This window comes from Gavialis gangeticus, unplaced genomic scaffold, assembly GCF_001723915.1.
Source record: "Gavialis gangeticus isolate Ggan-Ray unplaced genomic scaffold, GavGan_comp1, whole genome shotgun sequence".
Taxonomy (NCBI): Eukaryota; Metazoa; Chordata; order Crocodylia; family Gavialidae; genus Gavialis; species Gavialis gangeticus.
The window spans coordinates 5,107,395-5,128,433 of NW_017729032.1; the positions used below are offsets into that span (position 1 = coordinate 5,107,395).

The 21,039-nt window shown below is 47.8% G+C and overlaps 2 protein-coding genes across 3 annotated transcripts in view; one reads left to right on the forward strand and one right to left on the reverse strand.

Moving 5' to 3' along the window:
- The window catches only part of USP35 (ubiquitin specific peptidase 35), a 44,992-nt gene extending 39,563 nt beyond the window's left edge, over positions 1 to 5,429 (forward strand). For both annotated transcript variants that reach the window (XM_019524440.1, XM_019524441.1), the window contains 3 exons: positions 877 to 983; positions 2,019 to 3,249; positions 3,906 to 5,429. In XM_019524440.1, the coding sequence (XP_019379985.1) occupies positions 877 to 983; positions 2,019 to 3,249; positions 3,906 to 4,070 (1,503 nt within the window). In that variant the 3' untranslated portion in view covers positions 4,071 to 5,429. The remainder of the gene's footprint in view (positions 1 to 876; positions 984 to 2,018; positions 3,250 to 3,905) is intronic.
- Positions 5,430 to 10,375: 4,946 nt separating this feature from the next.
- Positions 10,376 to 21,039, reverse strand: part of GAB2 (GRB2 associated binding protein 2) — a 77,269-nt gene continuing 66,605 nt past the window's right edge. Inside the window, exon 9 of the mRNA XM_019524442.1 lies at positions 10,376 to 20,407. Within this exon, the coding sequence (XP_019379987.1) occupies positions 20,264 to 20,407 (144 nt within the window). The 3' untranslated portion in view covers positions 10,376 to 20,263. The remainder of the gene's footprint in view (positions 20,408 to 21,039) is intronic.

The following is a 21,039-nucleotide window of genomic DNA, read 5'->3' on the forward strand; positions in this document are numbered from 1 at the left end:
CCCTAACCTGCCACAGGTAAAGCAGGGGGACCGCGGCAGCCAGCATCCTGCTTCTATAAAAGGTTGTTAATGTATGCTCAAAAGAGCCCAGGTAGAGGGCCATGCCCCCTGCTACAGAGGAAGGCAACCCCCCCATAGTCTGTACCATTATGACCATGGGGTAAAATTCCTTCCTGACCCCAAATACAGTGATCGGTCTGCCCCTGAGTGGACGGGCGAGACCCTATAGCCAGGAACCTCCAGCTTTAAGTCTCAGTCTTGGCTGCAGCCAACATCCAGTGCCTCTGGGAGGCTTAGAAACACCCTGACATTTAGCAGAAAGGGAGGGAGGGCGCAAGCAGCAAAGCCCAGGAGCATGGGGAATCCCTGTAGCACATAGGGATACCTGCACCTAGATTATCCCTAACCAGTGCCTGTGCAACCCTTTCTTGAACACCTCCAGTGATGTAGAGACCACAGCTTCCCTAGGCATCCATTCCACTGCCTCCCTGTCCTTACAGTGAAGATGTTTTTCCTGATATCTGATCTAACCCTGCTTTGCAGGTCAGAACATTTTGATTCCTACTTGAAACCTCTGGGTTTATCTTCTGCATCCTGCTTGCACACCAAATGGTGCTCAACTTTGGTGGCACCCTGTGGCAGCCTTGAAAGGGTCTCAAGGTGCTTTAGGGTGCCATAGCATGCTGGTTCCTGAGATTTAAAAAGAGACACGTCTTTATAGTCCTGTGACCCCCCCTTGGGTTTCACACCATTTTGTCCCCAAGGGCCTGCCCTCACTGAAGTGAATGGAAAGATTTCCCCACTCCCCCATTCTGCATGGAAGTTGGGATCTAGCCTTAAATGCTTTCTTCCCCATCCCCCTTTTATTGCTGCCAGCGACCTGCCATCTCGCCTGAAAGTTTCCTCTCGGCATCCTGGCCTCCGTGGTTCAGCCCTGGTGCTCAGCAGGACTGCTCCGAATACCTGAAGTATCTGCTGGACCGGTGAGCAGTATCTTACATAGCTTCAGAGCACACCGCTATCTTAGATTGTGGGCATTTTGGGCAAGCATGTTTTTCTTCTCTTGGGTTTGTATGGCATGTAGCAATAATGGGGTTTGCTCCATGGCTGGGCTTCTGGATGCTATGCAGTTAATACCAATAGAGGCACAAATAGCTATTCTTCTGGGTCAGCGTGTTCATCTTCTGCCCATGTGTGGCTGTTCCCTGCAAAGGAAATCACAAGGCTGGCACCAGTGTTGGTTCCCGAGGCTTTCTGAACACTGTATTGACTAATAATATTTTGATGCTTGAGGTGCCATCTACTGCATATGTGTGTTGGTGTGAACGGCATTTCCCTAGAACAGCTGGCCTAGAGAAGGTGCAAGGAAGTCCGAATGTAAGCTAAGGCTCAGGATGGGGGGGGTGGGTAGGGTCCCCTCCCAGGGTGGAGCCCTGTGTGTTAGGAATGAAAAGACATGGTTTCTTGTACCAATTTCTATTATAAAGCCTGACTTTATGGTCTCCAGTATAGAAACCAACAGTCCAATGTAGACTTAGATCCTCAGTTTGTCTCTAAAATGGACATGCTTGCCACCCATTTGAAACTCTGACTTTTGTCTAAAGCTTTCTTCTTCAGCTCACAAACTGCAAATCCCTTCCAAATCCCAGCTGCACATTGGCACACAAAGGAGACCCTGTCAAAAGGGGTTTGTGGCACATGGAGACTGTATGTGCCCCAAATCCCTTCCCTTTGCCCTTCCTTCATGTAGAGGAACTCAACAGATAGGGTCCTCCACACCTATAAGGAATAGGATGCCAGACTTTACTATGTGAAGAGCAATAGTCAGTAGCAAGTTACCTCCATAAAGAGATGGCCTAAGGGGTTAAGACACCAAAAGTGCACGAAGATTTAAAGCTGTAAGGTTTGCACGTGAAAAAGCAGCACTTACAAGAGGTTGGGGTGGGAACTGTCTGGCAGAAGCTGCTGTTCTCTGATCTGTGACTTCTAATGCAGTTTCTTTTCTCCTTTCCCCAAAGATTGCATGAAGAAGAGAAAACTGGGAAAAGAATTTACCAAAAGCTCAAAGAGTCTAACTTGATGTCTCAGGCCAAGGAGAATCACTACTTAAACAAGACCTTAGTTGAGAAAATGTTTGGGGGTAAAATGACCACCAAAATTCGCTGTCTGAAGTGTTTGAATGTCTCCTCCCGAGAAGAAGCCTTCACAGACCTGTCCTTGGCTTTCCCGCCAATTGAAAGGCACGGACATAGGCCAAACCACACCACCATTTTGCCAGTGGAAGAAATCAGCCCCCAGATTATAGAGCCACCTGTAAAACCCCAGAGCCAGATAATAGACTCTCCTGGGAGACAGAGGAAACGCCACGTGTCTGGAGAGCAACCCACGCAGCTAGTGCAGGTGGAAACGTTAGGCTTCCAGGAAGCAGGGGAGCAAGAGGCTCCTATTGACTTGAGACATGATCCTGCTGGTAGGGAGATGGGGAAAGATCCACTCTTGGCTTTTGGAGAGCAGACGTGTAGTTCCAAGGACTCCAGATCTGTCCCGGACTTGATCAACTATTTTCTATCTCCAGAGATGCTGACAGCAGAGAATAAATACCATTGTGACAAGTGTGCTTCCTTGCAAGATGCAGAGAAAGTGGCTGAGTTGACAGAAGGGCCTCACTACCTTATCCTCACCCTGCTGAGGTTCTCTTTCGACCTGAGGACCATGAAGAGGAAGAAGATCTTGGATAACGTCTCGATACCACTGGTGCTGAAGCTACCTGTTCTGGTTGCGTCAGAGGAACCGGATGATGTTTGCCCTCCCAGGCAGGAGAGGGCTGCATCAGGGACTGGCTTTGTGTCTGTGGTGTATGACCTCTGCAGTGTGGTGGTTCATTCTGGGGTCTCCTCTGAGAGTGGCCACTACTACTGCTACTCCCGGGAGGGTACTGATACAGGTGCCAGGGCACAGCCACGGGATGGGGCTCAGAAAGCCACCTCTGAAAAGCAGCTGGACTTTGAAATCCAGTGGTACCTCTTCAATGACACCAGAGTCTCCTTCTCCTCCTTTGAATCTGTCAGCAATGTGACCTCTTTCTTCCCCAAAGACACTGCCTATGTGCTCTTCTACCAGCAGAGGCCAGGCAAGCAGAGCTGCACAATGTACGCGGAGGCTTCGGATGCTGTCCAGCTGCATGGGGAGCCCTCGCTCAATAAAGACTTGATGGAAGCCATTTCCAAAGACAACATCCTGTATTTGCAGGTAATGTCACTTCATGTCTGCACCATGTTCAGGGGACCGATTCTGTTTGTGTGAGACTCAGTGATGGTGTTTCACTTGGCCTTGTTTGCTGTGGGATTGAGCCCTACAATGACACGGGTAGCTCCCTAAAGCTGCATTGCTCTTCCCTTCCAAATCCCAAAATAAATAGCCCCTGGACTGCTTGTATTGCAGCAACACCAGCTGGGGTCAGGCCCTGTTATGCCAGGCACTGCACAAATACATAGGGGCAGCCCCTTGTTTTGAAACAGAGTTGAGGGCCTTCAGCACCTTGCAGGTCGGGGAGGCAGGGTGGCTTTATCTAGGTTTCCTTCTCTTCTGTCCATCACAGACTGTGACGGTGACCCAGACTACCCTGTCGTCTTGATTAAAGCCTGTCTTTCCCTCTGAACCCAGGAGTCCTGACCCCATGTCCCTCCCTCAGTCCAGCAGGCCACATACTTTTCCTGGTGTAGGGCTACTCCCTGATGGGGGCTCAGTCCAGGAGCAGTGGGGACTCCTTTTGATTTGTCTAGTAAACTTGGGAGCTTTTTCTCAAACATGGTCCTCATATAACATCCTCTGCTGCCACTGAAATGTTGGCTTCAAATAAGCAGGCCTGTTTTGCTTTTTCCGCCCCACCCTCTCATCCCTTCTAGGAGCAAGAAAAGGAAGCAAGAAACAGAGCTGCCTATATCTCGGCCTTGCCCAAGTCACCCCTGTGGTGGAGAGACTTTGACAGGGACAAGGATGATGAAGGCTCCTCAGGGGGCTGCGGCTCTGCTGCTGGAGGTGGAGGCTCGTTTCATGGCCTCGTCTTCTAGGAACACCATCTGCAACAGACACTGACTATAACCAACAAGCTCTGCTTCAGCCTTTGTTTCTAAGCAAGCAGCTGGGCCCACAAAAGCTGGTCTCCTCTGCTGTACACCCTCACTGCAGGCAGTGTGACTGTGGAGAGGGATCCGGCCCTGAATTCTTGCACCTAGGAGGAAGGATTCGCTGCTAATTCAGGGAATGCATTGCTGCCAGGTACTGGTGTGAGGAGAGCCCCATTGCTTTCTATGCACTTTATCCTAAATGCCTTAACAGAATACTATTTACTAAGCTCCGTGGTGACTTGAAGTATCATTTTGTCCAACTGGTCACTTCCTCTTGCTTGCTGTGGGAACCATCAATCAGGACCTCGATGAGGAGGGGCTCAGAGGATCAAGATGCCTTTGGAAGAAACTAAGCCGGGACCTGGATGTGGAGGTCTACAGTGCTTACACACCCCTTCCTCTGAAGGAGGGCCAAGATCTTCCAGAATCAGCTATGAATTTTGGGGCAGGTTGTTTTGGAGGACCTAATTAACTCACCTCACCCACCCTCTCCTTGTGGACTCTCTGTAGGGCATCATCAGTAGGGGATCTCCAAATGAAGGCACCTCAAATTAGTAGTCCCTTCTGCAATACTTGGCCTTGAAAGACTGCAGGCTGCACCATCTCCAGAGGTCCATCTGATATCCTAGCAGTTAGGCAACTTGAACATAGGATATCAGTGCAATGCACCGTGTGTGTGTGTGTGTGTGTGTGTGTGTGAGATCACAGCTCCCTCGGCCTGCAGTCACTAAGAACGATTGCAGCCTGTTGCTTATGCCCAGTTGCTGGGACAACTCCTCTGTCTCCAATGGTTGGGGCTTGTGCCTTTCAAGAAAAAGGGTCCTGCCTTCACTTCCTCTAGATGGCTGTGGTGCATATGGATATTGTGAATCCACAGAATGGAAAGCAAAGCACGGGACTGAAGTTGAATGATGACAGAGGGTAAATTCTGCAACAAGTTGGCTACTATCACGCACTATACTGCTGTTCTTCATTGTGTTCGTAGCGATAAAGGAAAGGAAATCATTCCTCATGAAGGACTGCTGCATGCTTAGCATTTCCTACAGGTATCAGAGCCTGATTACGATTCCCACGTACTCTGGTGCTTCAGAAGAGGAGATGCTGCTGTGCTCGTACTGCTATTAATCACCTGATGCCTTGTAAATATTCCCAATCGTGCTGCTTTGCTGTTTTATCATGCGACTGCTCCTCACTCTCTCGAAAGAGGTTTTGAGGCTGAGGGAGTTTTGCCTTTGTACAAAATGCAGGCGTGAGCCACTGTGTTCAGCTCTTGACTTGTGAATAAAATCTTCCCAAAGGCTTCGTGCAGTCTGGGCAAACATGGCATCTCCCCTGCGACTCCCACTAGGGGCTAGGATGGGCATACATTGCAGCATCCAGTTTTTGGGTGCCCTGCTGCATAGTGGAATTCATAGCCATGTGCTAGATGCTGAGGTGCCCCTACCATACACAGGGAAAGTCAGATGCCCATGACCGGAGATGCACAGAAGCCAGCACTTCTGAAGGCTTAAGCTGCTCTGAAGGCTCTCAGGTCATCAAGGTGCTTTGGAAAATGTTGCTTTTTGTGCACAGCGTTTTTCCCTTTTATAACAGTGAGAGCTTGTTGTGGAGAACTGTAGTTATCTCAAAGCCAGTCCTTACAGGAGAAAGGGGCCCTGAGGCTTGGCTTATAGCTGCATCCAAGCCTCACCAGGGGCTGATGACCTTTAGAAGCCATGGGCCAGAACAGCCTGGCCCCAGTCCAGCGCAGGCTGTGCAGCTCTGGCAGCATGTCAGCAGCGTGGGATGGGGGCGTGGAGGGTATTTGGTTGTGCTCGCGCTGGGACTCAGTTGCTCACCAGCTGGAAGCTGCACCCTTGCTGCAGCTGGGGAGCAGGGAGTAGCGGTGGCAATGCAGGTGCAGCTTCCAGCCCCACACAGGCAGAGGCAAATCTCTCCAGCTCTGCGGGCCACATCCAGGCGCTTAACAGGCCAGATATGACCCCTTGGCTGACCCCCAATTTAAAGCATTCTCTGGGTGCAGATGCCTTCCCCTTCCAGGGTTGAACTCTGCTTGCCTGGTTGTTTAGATCTTGGGCTTTGACTCCTCTCAGATTTACAAGGAAAGTGGGGTCCCTTGGCAATGGTGCTGGCTTTGCTCTATTTTCTATGCCTCCACCCTTGCTATAGCCACCTGCACAAACTGGGTATGAAGTGATGTTTGGTTTGGACATTACCATTTCATGCCTAGTTTGCATAGGTTCAAGTGCCTGCTCCAGAGACCTCAACCTGTTCTCATCAGAGATGTGCCAGTGATGACAATGGTACACCAGAGGCTTGGTTGCAATTGCTATGGCTCTAGTGTGGGTAAGGGAAGTCTGGCTACATTTCCTTGGGAGCGCTGGGTAGAGAGATTGAGTTTCTGCCCACTGAAACATGCCTGCCTCGTAGCTCTGGGAGTCTATGGGGTTGTTATTTTGTCTGGGAGTGGAAGCACGAGTCAAGGTTACTGGGATGCTTGGAGGATGGAGCAATGGCCCATCCTTTCCTAGGCCTTCAAGCCTTGATACCTTAATGTAGAACAAGCTGATGATGCACCTCCTCGGTGGGCTTTTGCACTCAGTGTCCCTAGCAAATGCTGCCCTTCTGGTGACACTTTATCAGGCTGCCCTGGCCTGCTGATGTACTACGCCTGGACAGCACCTGAGTCCTGGATGAGGGCTGTGATCCTGGGACAGTACAGGGCATGTGCTTGATAAATTAGCAACACGGTCTGGTCAGGGGCAGGTAAGACTCATGACTCAAGGCACCTGGCTGTTTTAGGATCATGGATGCGTCTCATCTTTTGCAAGGCCAGGACAGGGGGAGAGCGATCATTATTAAACCCTGACTCAGTTCTGCAATAAAGAGCAGAGCCAGCCAAGCATTTATTTCCCCCTATTTAAAGCAATTGAAAATAAAACAAGAGGAAGAGAGGACTTGATACCTGCTATCCCTATAATTCTGCCACAAACCAAATGGGTCTTTTCTAATGGACCATTATTGACAATGGGCTGTTGTCTTTGTTTCAAGCGCCTATGCAGACAGCCACATCCAGTTAGTGATGTTAATTATTTCCCCTGCACTTTACAAAATTATTGATAGAAGCACGGAGGGGCAAAGCATCCACACTTTGGGTCTGTCTTCTCTTGCTCTGGCCCAGATGATATAAATAAAGGACCGGCAAAATTAAGGCTATTCTTCATGCTAAATTGCTTATTAACTGCACCAAGTTACATTCATTGGGGAAATTCCAATTTGTGTTATACTGCTGTAAATCTGGGCTATAACCCTATTAATGCCACTGGCTGAGAGCATCCATTGACTTTAGTTGAATTCTGTCAGACTCATGCTGTTGTAAATGAGCACAAAATATGGCCTTGAGGTCTGTAGTTATACAAAAAAGATGGTGATGCCCGCTGCTGCTAGGCCAGGTTGTAAGGCTTCTGCCTAAGGCTTTCCTTTTGCTAAAAATCCCATTGGGATTTCTTCTTTATAGCACTGTAGCACCTTGGTGTCATCTGCAATCTGGGTCCTATTGTGCTAGGGACTGTACATATGTATAGCAAGAGGCAGAGTGTTTGTGCTGGAAAGTTTACACTTTTCAGGGATAAGGGAAATATTATTCCCATTAACAGAACAGAGGCACAAAGAGATTTAAATGACTCAAGGCCAAACAGGGAGTCTGTGGCACAGTTGGGAATTAAAGCAATTTCCTTTTAGTCCTGCTTCAGAGCCTTAACCCCGTGTTTCTCTGTAGGGAAAGGTGCCTCTGATATGCTCAAGGCAGCTCCCAAGGGTACAGACTGAGGCACATTGGTGGCAGGGAGGGAGGAACTTAACGCTGACTCTGTCCATGCCATATCCTTCCCATAGATCAGCACCAGGATGCACTTCACCAGTACAAAGTCCACTTTATCAAGAGAGAGAGGCCTGGGCTTCATCCTGAGCTCCAAAACATGCAGGCATAGATCCCACATAGCTCCTGCACCTCTATAATTCTGTACCTTCCTATCTGAGGCCTGCATCTCATGGCCAGATGCGCTGTATGTTTAAATACTTGCATTTTGCAGCCAGCTTGCTTGCAGTTTGTGTGTGTATGTGTGTGCAGCCAAACCCTGGAGCCCCATTCCCTCCTGCTCTGTGATAGCAAAGGCTGTGCAGTAGTTTTCTCTCTCTCTCTTCGCATAGTCTTGGTTTGCTCAGAGGGTGGCACCCCCACCCAAGACAGGAGCTGGACTTTCAGGACTGGTAAGTGCCTGCAGCACCATCAGAAGTCAGCCCTTATGCCTTACTTTCCTATTTACATTCATCTGCTACCGTATCCAGATGGTATTTGGCAGCAAGGATCACATCTACAGTGGGAGACTAAGGGGGATTCTGTAATGAAGGTATTCCCTAATCTCACTTGGTATCAACAGCAGGTGGAGCAAAGCCCTGTTCTTTTGAGCGAGGTTGTGGAATAAGGGATGTGGTCAGAGAAGGGGTGTGTGGTGGCGATGGCAGTGGTCTCAAAAGCTCAGCAAGAGATGCCCCCAAGTACCTCCTAAGTGAACTCTTAGGGCCAGATTCTGTGCCAAGCTATAAGGCATGTAAGTAGACTTAGGTGCCTAAATGTGGTAATGTTGCACCCCGCCCAAGTCCCTGAAAACCAGTGAAGACAAAAGGTGGGTGGGTCCTTCTCCTCGCTGGTTTTTTGTGACTTAGTCTTCAGGGCCAGAGGATGGTGAGTTATGAAAGAAGATGCGTTCGTGGATTTTCGGCATTTGAACAGGGTGGAACAGAGTTGCACTTAGGCGCTTAAGTCCATTAGACACATAATAATGGAACAGAATCTGGCCCTTGGTACTTTGGACATGGCTTTATCATTTGGCTAGGCTAATCCAGGTGCCAATTGTCCACATTAACTCTGTAGCGAGAAGAGACCTTTAGTGGGGAACAGACAACTTCAGCGTGCTCCCCAGTTAGATAATACAAGTCATTACTGGAGTCCTGTGTTGTTTTGGGCCGCTCCGCCACAGAAAGGATGAGGACAAGTTGGAACGAGTCCAGGGGAGGGCAGTAAAAATGGTTCAGGGGCTGGGATACATGACTTCTGAGGAGAGGCGAAGGAAACTGGGCTTATTTAGTTTAGAGAAGCCTGAGGGGGGATTTAATAGCATCCTTTAACTACCTGAAGAGGGGTTCAAAAGGGGATGGAGCTGGACTGTTCTCAGTGGGCAGATGACAGAACAAGGAGCAATGGGTTCAAGTTGCAGCAAGGGAGGTTTAGGTTAGATATTAGGAAAATCTTTCTCACTCGGAGGGCAGCAAAGCACTGGAATAGTCTACCCAGGGAAGTAGTGGACTCTCCATCCTTGGAGGTTTTTAAGAACCAGCAAGGCAAAGCCCTGGCTGGGATGATCTAGTTGGGACTGGTGCTGCTTTGAGCAGGGGGCTGGACTAGATGACCTGAGGTTCTTTCCAACTCTAATTTTCTATGAGTCTATGATTACCACTAATGAGTCAACTGCATGAATCGAAGAAGAGCCATCACAGGCGTATTTCTAGTAGTGTGTCCAAAGTCACGCTCGGCGCTCAGTCTGAATCCGGACTAGAACAACGGGCTTCTGACTCTCAGGCTTGGGGCTCAAACAGATGACACATTTATCCAAATGTCATTGGCCTTACTCCAAAAAAGGAGCAGCAGCAGACACAAATCCCTACCCTGGTGTAGCTGCGACCAATTTGGTGACGGAATACCCCTGAAACAGGCAGGGGGTAAAACTAAATTGGCGTAAAGTTGCACCAGTTTAGGTGTCATCTGTCCACATGCATCCTAGGGTAGCCCTTTGCTATAAGGAAAACCAGACTGTTACTTGCTTCCCTAGTGGTGAGGTAGGATAATAGCCTCCTTCTGCATGCAGCTACCCTGGGATAGTTGTTCAACGGTAGCGGCCTACCTAAATTGGGGCAAGATGAAGGGTTTTTCATGACCACTCATGCTGCAGAGAGCCACTTTTGCAGGCCCCACCCCTCATTGCTGATTGGCGGAGAGTGCTGCCCTTCATGCAACCCTACCCCTCACCACTAGTTGGTGGAGAGGTCCTGGAAAGGGAAGAGGGATGAAGGGGTGGCCACCATCCTGGCTGCTCCACTTCGTGCCACCCCATTAGCTGGCACATTCCCTTATTTTCAGTACATTTTAATTTTTCTTCCAACAATTCTGTGGGAAATCGTGGCAAATGTCATTTTTTGCAGTGAATCGTGAAAAAAACTGCCATTTTTTGTCGTTTCCGTGCAAATCACAAAAGCATGATTTAAGTAGGTGTATTCATCAGTGTATTCCTGATCCTAGTACAATTTACACCCGTAAATCAAACCAGTGTGAATGACACCAAGGCATGTATCCAGCACCCCAGACCGATTCTGAGCTGATGCAAAGTGGCATTGCTTAATTAACTGAACTGGAACGATACCAATTATGCTAGAGATCAGAAGGACAGTCTCTCTTGTTTGTGCTGTGACGACTAACCTAGAAGCACACATGTTGGAAGAAGGTCTCATTTTGCCAAAAACTCACATTTTTTTTTTAAACCTTCGGATCAAAACCGGCTTACACCTCAGGATTTGTGGTTGCCTTTTTATTACTTTTTTATTATTGTGTTGCTTGCCTGCTATATGATACACTACATAAAAAACAATATTTTTGCTTCAGGCATGTACCACCTTTATTAAACAGCAAAACTGTATTATCCCAGTTAAACTGAAGGCCAATTTACAGGATAAATAACTGTTTCAAATTATTCTTTTTCTTAAAAAAAAAAAGATTACCCCCCCAAATAAATTAATAATTTAAGTGATTAGCGGTCCACAGTGATTTGAAAAATTACTAACCATTTCAAACAGTGACATCAAACAGAAGACATATACTGTACATTTTGCCATGGATTTTTTTTATCCTTCCTGGCTTCTACAAATAGACCAAGAAAACCCCCAGCACCCCCATTTAAGAACAGTCAGACGATTCAGAACACACTGAAAATATGCTACAGGTCAACAATTTCAAGGCTGTTGGTCATGCTTCACAGCCGTTAGAAAACCTATCCTACTTTTTGTGGGCCAGATCCAATCTAACGCATTGAAGTCCATGGGCATCTGTCAACTTCAATGGGAGCTGGGTTGAGCCTTTGCTATTGCTCTAAGGGTTTGATCCTGAAGTGACTGGCAGAACTCCCACGAGTTACATGCAGGATCCAGTCCCTAGTTACTCTCTCTGTAGTCACTGCTCTCCAGCCAAGAATTATTCATTGCTCAATAGAGACAAACATTTGTTTCTTATATGATATGATAAAAGAAACTCACAACTGTGCAAAACACCTTCCCCCCCACCAAATCCCTCCCTGCACACATGCTCTTTCTTTACCTCCACAATTGAGGATTAGTGCCTTTGATAGGTTTTATACAACAGGATGTCCCAGGTTCATTATGATATTGTGACCATTGGTATGGCAACACATCATCACAGCCATACAGTGGCTGCAACCTACAGACTCGTAATAGCACTTTTCATCTTCATACACTGATAGATGGAGCCTCTGAACACCTTTGTGAGGTAGGGCATCAAGTACTAGTATCCTCAGTTTGCAAACATGAGAGGAATTGGGTTACACAGAGGTCAAATGACCCACCCAAAGCCACAGAGCAAGTCAGCAGAAGAACTGTGAAGGACCCACCGTCTTGTGGTCAGAGCTCTAGGGTGTGGTGTGCATGTGCGTCATCATGAACGTATACCACCACCTCCCAAAGATGGGCCCTACATATAAGAGCCCTACTACTGCCAGCAAGTCAATGAAGATTTTCCTTTCACTCAAATGATAGAAATGACAGTCTTGGGTTCTAATCCAGCTGTTGACCATCTGTGTTGTAACTGGTGGTCATGTAACTGTATGGGGTCATGTAACTGTATGGGGATGTCACAGCTGGGTGAAATAGGACTAGTGGGGGATACATCCCATGACACTTTCACGGCCTCTTCACTTCAAGTCTGCCTAGACCCACTCAGTATCGAGTCTTTCCCATGAAAACAGCAAAGGTGGTGACCCTGGCAACATGACATCCCAAGGAATTGTAGATCAAAAGAAACTAAGCAGGATCAGAAGACAGCAGGCAGAGGACAGGCTGACAGAAGACACAATTATCCTGGCTAAACTGAAGGCCAATTTTCCACCCATCTATGGAAGAACTAAAAGCACAGTGGTCAAAATGCTGGGGGCACCATTAACAGTCACAATATCCATGCACAAATGATAGTATCTTGGTGCTTCAGCGACACTACATACTGGCACACTGGACCAGCCATGTTTCAAATATATGAGCTAAAATTAATGGCTGATTTGACAGCAGGTAGGCTTACTTTAGCTCTGTTTCAAGCTACTGCTTTTATTCAGACCTTTTTTTCCTGTTATGTGCACTTCACACTGAAGAGCTCTACCCAGGGTCTGGTCAGATGCCAGCGGTGACTCTTGGATGATACTAAACACAGCTCAGATACACACATCTTTACGGGACAGCCCTTACGCTGAGAGCTCCTTCCGACGAAGCACTGAGACCTGCCAGTGGGGTACGTTAATAGAAGGCACTGATTGTGCTTCACTCCAGTGCTATCCCAGCATGCCTTTGTCTCAGTATACAACCAGGATTAAACAATTTGAGAGCAAGATTTACTTTGGCTGTTTCAAGACTAGTCAGGACGGTGGAAGGGATCTTTGTAGAAGGTTACACAACCTGTCTCCCATCACAGGCTTTAGGGACCTCCACATCCACATCTGAACTATGTACCTTGCCACCTTCAGGTCACCACTACAAGGCATTAGTCAAAGTCATCAGACCTGGGTTTGAATGCCATCCTCTCAGTGGATGGGCACTATAACAAGGTAGGGAAAGACAACATTGAAACAACACAAGGGCTGAGTTGCTCCAGACACCAGCTAGTTCTCTCGCTGCTGCGGAAGAAGGAATGGCCCAGAGATGCCACAGATTTTTCCCTGGTTTAAAGTACTGAAACTCACTGCAGTAAAACATGCTAACACCTGGCTCTTAACATCTCATTTCCAAGAGGTGACATTACGGGTCATCAGAGAGCTACCACCAGAGAACTGGCTGGAGCTGCAGGGAATCATGATATAATTGTGGCCCTGGTATTCTGCCTTCACATCCTGATGCTCCCGGCTCACAGCGCATCACACACTGATGCAACAGGTGATTCAGCATAACGCTGAGCCTTGCCACAGAGACTTCCATCGGTGCATCGCAAAGTACGTCACTGAGGCAGGCCCCAATTTCATGGCGCACAAGAGGAAGTAGGAGGACAGGGAGGACGAGCAAGTGCCTGGTCCACCTCAGACCTCTTCACACCCAGTCCTTCTCTGTCTTGCAGATGCAAGTATACTAAAGTGATGGCATGATGTGGCACAGAGTTTATTCTGGCAGAGAGGCCCCTCTTAGTCCGGGTCTAGGTTTAGTGTTACTTCTTCCCAGCTGCTGACTGCCAGGGCAGAGGCAGGGCAGAGCTGTTCCTCTATGCCCCCTCGTGTTCAGAAGGGGGGGATGGAGCCTCACTGACTTTCCTCCCTTTCCTCGCAGGCAAGTGGGTGAAGCAGAGGAGCCCCTATCGGAGCCTGGGCTTGGTGGTGGTGCTGTCTCGTCCTAGGTTGAATGCAACATTTAATGTGCACACAGCTCCTGGAGAGGCCGCTTCTATGCTGTTCTGGCACGTCCCTTTGCTTGCTCTCTGGATATTGCAGGACCAGCTCACACTTCACAGCTTGAAGGCCTGGACCAGGCACAGGAGCTCGACAGGCATATGGCGCACCTGGGTCCCAGGCTCACTGTATGCTTTGGGAGTACTGTATCAGGCCATGTCGTTTCCCCGTGCGGCACAGGGTGAGCACTCTGCTCTGTGAGAGTCAATCATCTTGTCTCCAATATGCTCATCATTGCCTTTCTTCTACTTGACTCCAAGCCTAATATTGGCAACTGAATCCATTAATAGCAGCAAGTAATTTATTTCTCGCTAAATGCTGAATTTCCAACTTCAAACACATCCATTACAGGCTTCCTTGAAAAGCGTGGTGCAGCTGAGGAGTTGATGTTATCAGCTTGTCACATGATGAATGTAAGAAAATGTTACGGCATTTGGTAGAAATCCAACCTATCTCCATCAACATGAGCCCATATACATTTTTTCTAGATGGACTGGTAAAGATGTACAGAAGGCTTTGACAAGAGATCCTCAGGCAAGGTTTTTTTGGGATTAAAGATGAATCATTCGCATTGTGCTAGGATTGTTACAAGATACATATCTAACCAAAGAGCCAGTCTGGCTTGAATGTCCCAGTAGACACTAGACGCAAGACACTTATGCCATCAGGCCAAAGTCATAGATGTCCCATGAATTTAAAACAGCTGTTTTTCAGTCTGGATTTGGAATAAATGCTGTATGAGCATCTTTCAACGGGGAGCAGGCTACTCAGATAACCAACCAGAAGGAATTATATTTTTATATAATATAAAAGCAGCTGTCATTCATATCAGGAAGTAAGTCCCAAGTTCAATCTGGCCAGGCTGCTAAATGTAGCTTTCCTTGAAGGCCAGGCAGGGCAGTGCCTGGTTCATGCAGATTATTGGGCAGTATGTGTGGACTATGCACCTGGTGCTGTACAAGGAGTGTCTGAGGAACATCCCACCTGTCTAGCAGAGAGAAGCTACCCCCAGCTGGCAGGGTGCAAAATGGCCACTGCAGGGAGGCATCTGAATAGCTCCACCAAATGTAAAGAGCCAGGCCCCAAAAGCCATGTTTGGAAGAAGAGCTTGTTAAAGAGCAACCCTCACAGGGACAGAGAGATGGAAAAATCTTTAAACAACTGCAGTGAGATGGGGAAGTCACCAGATAATGCGTCCAGGCTGGGAAAGGGGGGCTGCACCTGTCATATCAAACCCAACTTCAAACCAAAGCACTGACACATTATCCAAGACACCTGCAAACTCAAACTTTGATGGGTTGTAAAAGGGAAGAGCTTCCAGGGACAATGTGCACATACAGAGACCTCAGCAGCCAGGGGCAGATGACCAAACCTACCTAGGGGACCTCTCCCACTATGGCAGGACAAAAGAGTTCATGGCATCACCTCACGTAGGACTTCAAGGCTCATAGCTAACCCCTGAATTGAAACTGGATACAAACAAGGAGCCAGAGGTGAGCAGACAGCAACGGCAAAGCAAGCAATGTAGTGATTCACCCCTACTCAAGAGCCTCTATCATACCTGCCCCATTGGAACAGATAAACATGCAACATCTCTGGAGGATTATAAAATCAGACCTGGGTATTATGAAGATGCATCTCTGGAGCATCTACAGCTTGATCTGTAAGGCTGCAGCTCAGCAGGTGAGCTGCACACCTGAAGCTTTTTAAAGGCACAAGCTGACACCTTAGTGCAGTTTAAGTCCCAGGGAAGAAGGTTAGGTAGCAGCAAGACTTCCAGATGTCCTTATAAGGCTGTCATGCAGCTGTTCCAGCTGTACAGATCTTCACCAGTGAAGGAACAGGCCTCATATGGTGAGGGGCAGAACCATTATTTTTGGAACTATGCAGAAAAGCTGCTGGCAGGAGGGAAGGGGGGACACAAGACGGGATCTGTCAGCTACATTAATGGGCTTCCTTCTCTCCAGGGAGTCGGGAACTACTTTGAATGTAAAACAAAACAGCGTGCACACATACACACATGCATCAAAAAATCTGCAGGGAGTACGCAGGAAACTCTGATCTCTGACTCTGTCTTTCTGTCAGTCACAGCAGCGATACATCAGGCATTTTGGCAGTTGGCTGAACCATTGTAGTAGAGAATTGAAGAAATCACCTGCACAATTGTGTTGCAACACAGCACACCTCATATGCTCTCATGTCTGTCATGCCGCCAGCCTCGGTCACAAATAGCCCACGCTGTTCTTTTTTTTTCCCGCTTCCTGCCTTTCAAGATAGACACTACCAGCCTCGTATTATGGGGAAACTTTGAAGGTTCAGCTTCTCTCCAGCCTGGCAGATGTAAAGAGGAAGTGAATTTCTGATTTGCTGGTGAATCCTTGTCTAGATGCATACAGCTTCTGTTCACATTAGGGAAAATAATCATGACCCTTGGGGGCCCATCAATCAGAGTCTTTCCACTGACTTTACTGGGCTTTGGATGAGGTCCAGGTTTTGGAAGTTTGTCTGCAGCTGGCTTCAGTTTCAGCTTTGTAATAGTTACAGCTCAAATGGGAGGGTGGTGTGGCTGTGCTGTGAAAATAACTGCTGCACTCCACACCAGAGGTAGCTGCGTCTCCGGGGTGTCTGAAGTGAACCTCTGCATCTCTAAGCTATCCGAGAGACAGTGTGAGAAAAAAGTAATCATATATTGTAAAAAGCAAATCTTTGTCCGTGTTAATGGTATTTCAGAGCATCAAAACTGAAAAGTCTGCTTCCTTCGTAAAGATCGAATTTGCTTTTTCATGCTGATAGCACTTTTGCCGTTATGTTTTGGATTACTGTCAGCCGAGGCAATGAACAGAGAGAGTGGCTAGCTCAGCTTCTGCTTCCATGTATATCCAGTCTCTGGTTCTCGGGCACTAGCACACTGCTGTAATATTTCGACCACCAGGGCTGTCACTATCCCTTTTATGGTCTCATTGATGGCCATGGGAATCTTGGTAGTTTTCCTGGACTTTAAATCAAGCCCACTGTTTATTATCCAGCAACATACTATCATCAGAAGGGCTACAGAAATGCAATGAATTGTATGCTCATCTCCCTGCAAAAAGCTTTCAGGCCCACCATGTAAGAAAAAGTAGCTGGCTGGCATCAAAGCACTCACAGACCTCCAGAAGGCACAGGTTTTTGCTGGACCCATCTTGTAACTTTGTCTGCACAAAACCAGGATGATGATGATTTTTATGAAGTGCATCACAATACCTGCCTTATTTTTCTGGCAAATATCCTCAAGGCAACTTCTTAACATTTCCTTATGGCTTTCCCTTAAGTGGCAACCCCTCCATTCCTGTTAAAGGGACAGGATACTAGCATATGTGGTTAGGTTGGTAAATGTTGAGGACACTTGTGCAAAACAGCCTAATAGTCTCAAGGACCTGCATCCAATGGTTGGACCCACATGGGTCAGGTCAAAGCTCATTGCAGAATCAAACTAAGCCCTGGAAGTTCAGATTATGCTCAAACAATAACTATTTACTTGCTTGGTGACTTCAACAGAACTTTATTTAGAAACTGGGAAAGAACGAGCTCACCGACGTCACGGTGGTGCTCATGAAAGATGGAATATGGTCCAGAATAAAAAAGCCCGGCGAGTCTAAGTAATGGATGCATGTGAGTCTCCTTCTGCTTGTACTGGTATCAAATCAGGAGTGACTTCAATGAAGTTTCTGGCAGAAGTAACTGTGTGAAAGTCAGTGGAGTCCCAATGAAGACCAAAGAACAACGTTTCAGTTCTAGAAATACACGGTGCGCAAAGACGGCTCAGTGCTTTTCCTCTCATCGTGAGGCATCCTTCAGAGCAAACAAATGGTCTGGACCCACAAGCCTGGGCACAAAGAGCCCTGGCCTTCACAGCCAGGAAGAGAGGTTGGAGTTTAATTTCACAGCAAGACCCTATCTCAAAACATGGCATCAGCAGGGATACAGGCTTTAGCTTAGTCCACTTCACAGAGTGCTGCCATTCATCCACTGGATGGACTGATACCAGAGATGAAGCTTATTGCCTTTCTGGAGGGAACGTGGTACTGTTCACCATCCATTTGGGAGGAGATATTTTGTGTGAATCCAGTATGAGAATTATGTAATACTTGTGACTAGATATAGCCCTGCAGACAGGCGTGCAGCACTGATGAACAGGCTGGGTACAGCAAGGGCAGCAGCACCAGGTCACCCCCATGGCACTATGCTAACAGACTCAGCCCTATCTCGGAGAGAAAGGAGAGTTCAACCTTTATACATGCAGTTATTGATGTGGGGCTGGCACCAACAGCTCCACAGAACCCAGTGATTCTCCTTCAAATTGTCACGACAGACAATTTGTCATAACAACTTGAAAAGGTTTGATTTGCAAGTCTCCTGCATGTGATTATGTCTCCCACTAGTGACTGGCCCCAGCAGCCTGCTGCTTCTTGCTAACGGCATCACTCCAGTAACTCAAGGGGTGAACGCCTGTGGCTCTGAGGCTGACAGGTCTGCACTCTGCCCCTACTGCTGGTGCTGTACGTTTGCTGTGGTTTCACATGCATTCAGCCCAACAGTGGAGGCAGTGTGCTGTGGGGAGTCTCATATTTGCATGCTGAGCCTCTAGGCCCCCTACCAGCATTATAGGCACTCTGTTAGCGTACATACAGTAGCGCTGTTGGCTCCGTTCAAAGAACAGGTTGTTACCACTGTCATTTCAGAAACAGCCTTGCAATGATCACTATGTTGTAGCTTTTGCAGCCAGGGCAGAATTAGGACATTCAGTGGGAGATGGGGGCTGCTGGCTCCTTTGAAAGCTTCATGCTAGAATCCGAAATCCCCCACTCCAAACAGTTATTTTTGCCTGTGCTCAGAGCCAGTGGAAGGAGCTGTGGCTGTGGAAGAACAGGTTATCTGAGCTCTTGAATGATCATGTTTATTAACCTACCCTTTCTAGAGGATCTTTGTCAGTTCTCAGGTCACAGCAGTGCTCTTTGTCCACGTCTGTGCTAAGTGTTTCTGGCATTCTGCTTAGTGAGTTAATCATTCAAGGGTAATGGTTGCTCTTTCATATTTTTATGGGACTGTGGATTATTATCTGTGCAGTAAAGTCTGCATTCCTGCTTAGTCCTCTGAGATTGGCAACTACGTGGAGGATGACCTCAAGACCCTGACGCTTTCTAACACTGGTTTTAAACTACTACTCACACGAGAGGACTGTTCTGACTCCTCTGGGGAGACTGTTCCTCAGTCTGAGATCTCATCATTAGCCTAGGGCACATTTATTTAACTCCATTATAGTATCTCTACCTCTGCTCTCTGCAAAGACCCTACATCGTTCCATGCTTTCCCTCCCTTTCTATGTTTCTCCAGACCCTTCCCTTGCTATGTTTCTGCCACGTGACCCAAATACCCCCTACAGATTCAACAGAGCCTTTTCCCACCTCAGTTGTAGTCAGTCCTTCAACAGAAGTAGGACTGTCTCCTAGTGGGACTGATGGTAAAACTTGGCTCTTAAGGCCCAAACCTAGATCTAATGGGCTTCACATGGGCAGTGTGTCAGGCCTTTACTCCTTTAATTCAGCCTTTACAAGGTGGTCCCTCCAACACCATTGTTCCTCAGAGAGATTAAATATAAATAGTGCCTTTTGGAAAAGGAAACAACCCCTTGGAAAATCAGCCAGGCTCCCAGGCAGCATGTATGTTTTGGATGTGTGGCAGGAGGTAATTCAGACATGGAGATCCAGGGTTGTCTCGAACCAGTCAGTCAGCCCCGGCAGTAGGCAAGCTGCTGAGGGGAACAGCCACAACCATGTCCACAGAAGTTGTGCTCCCTGATGTGGAAGAGTATTTACAATTGAGTGATCAAACAAACACAAATCAGCACTAGTGGTGGCCCATCTTCACATGACGGGGTTCAGGGAGCTGGGCCAGCCCAGAGTCTGTGATGAAAATCTGTGACCCAGCAAATGTACCCCCAAACCAGCACATGTTTGGCACAGTTTGGGCATATGACATGGAAGAAGACTGAGAGAGATTATTCCGTGTTAACAGGTATGAGGTGGATTTAGTAACAGCTGAAAGCAAAAGACGTGCATTGGTGAACCCAGTATTGCTAAGTTTAAGATCCTGGACAGTGCATCCAGCAGCTAAAGTAACAGCCTGAACTCAGCCACCTAGAAGAGTTGGTCCATACCCCTGGCAAACAGCATCTGCCTAGTCTTCCCCTGAAATTAAGGTTGTGTTTGAAAAATAAGACTCCAGACCACACTGGCAGTAGCCACACTCTGAAGCTGCATTGCTGGAGAGGGGCCCAGCCTTGGAAAACCACCTGGGTGGACATTTGCCTGTTTGGGTGTCAGTGTTGCCTGTTCGTTACTGCTTGGTGCTCTTGGTGGGCTCTGATGACTGCCGCACATCGGTCCACTCCTGCATGGTGTTCTGCAGGGCTTGCGTCTTCTCCTTGTCCACCTGCACGTAGTCAACCTTCTCGTCCGAGGCAGCAGAGGATGTGGAGGGCTGGGCAGGGGAGAGAAGGCAGAGTGACTGGCAGATTGCAAAGCTAGCTCCACTCGCTGCCTTGCTGTTGGGGCCTTGTCTTGGCTATAGCTCACCAGTAAGCCTACTTTAGCCTTCTCCTCTGCATCTCTGTCTGTGGTATCCCTGCCACAATTACACCACCAGTACACTCTAGGCCAGATTATGTTCCACCTATTAGGTGCAGCAAATGTGAACTCAGACACTCAGGCATGATCCTATTCCATCCTGCTCAAGTTTGTAAGAAGCTATTAATGCAAAAGGTGGGAGAGGCGGTTCTCCTTTTCCTCACTGCTCTCTGTGATTCAGTCTTAAGACTGAGACAATGGCATGTAACAAAAATAGGTGCATTCATTTTTTTTTCGAAGACTTGAGCAAAGTGGAAGAGAATCGCACGTAAGTGCCTAAGTCCCAGAGGTGTAACTAGCCATTTCAGCACCCTGGGCAGAGGTGCTGGAAAGCAGGGCAGAGAGGAGGCTGAGCACCAGAGAGATGGAGGGAGGAGTGCTTTGGGATGCTGGCAGGTGCCCCACTGACCCTACCCTCGTTACACTATCACTATGTCCACCGGGGTGACTACTGGGTGCCTTGCTCTCAGCTCAGAGCTCCTCTTA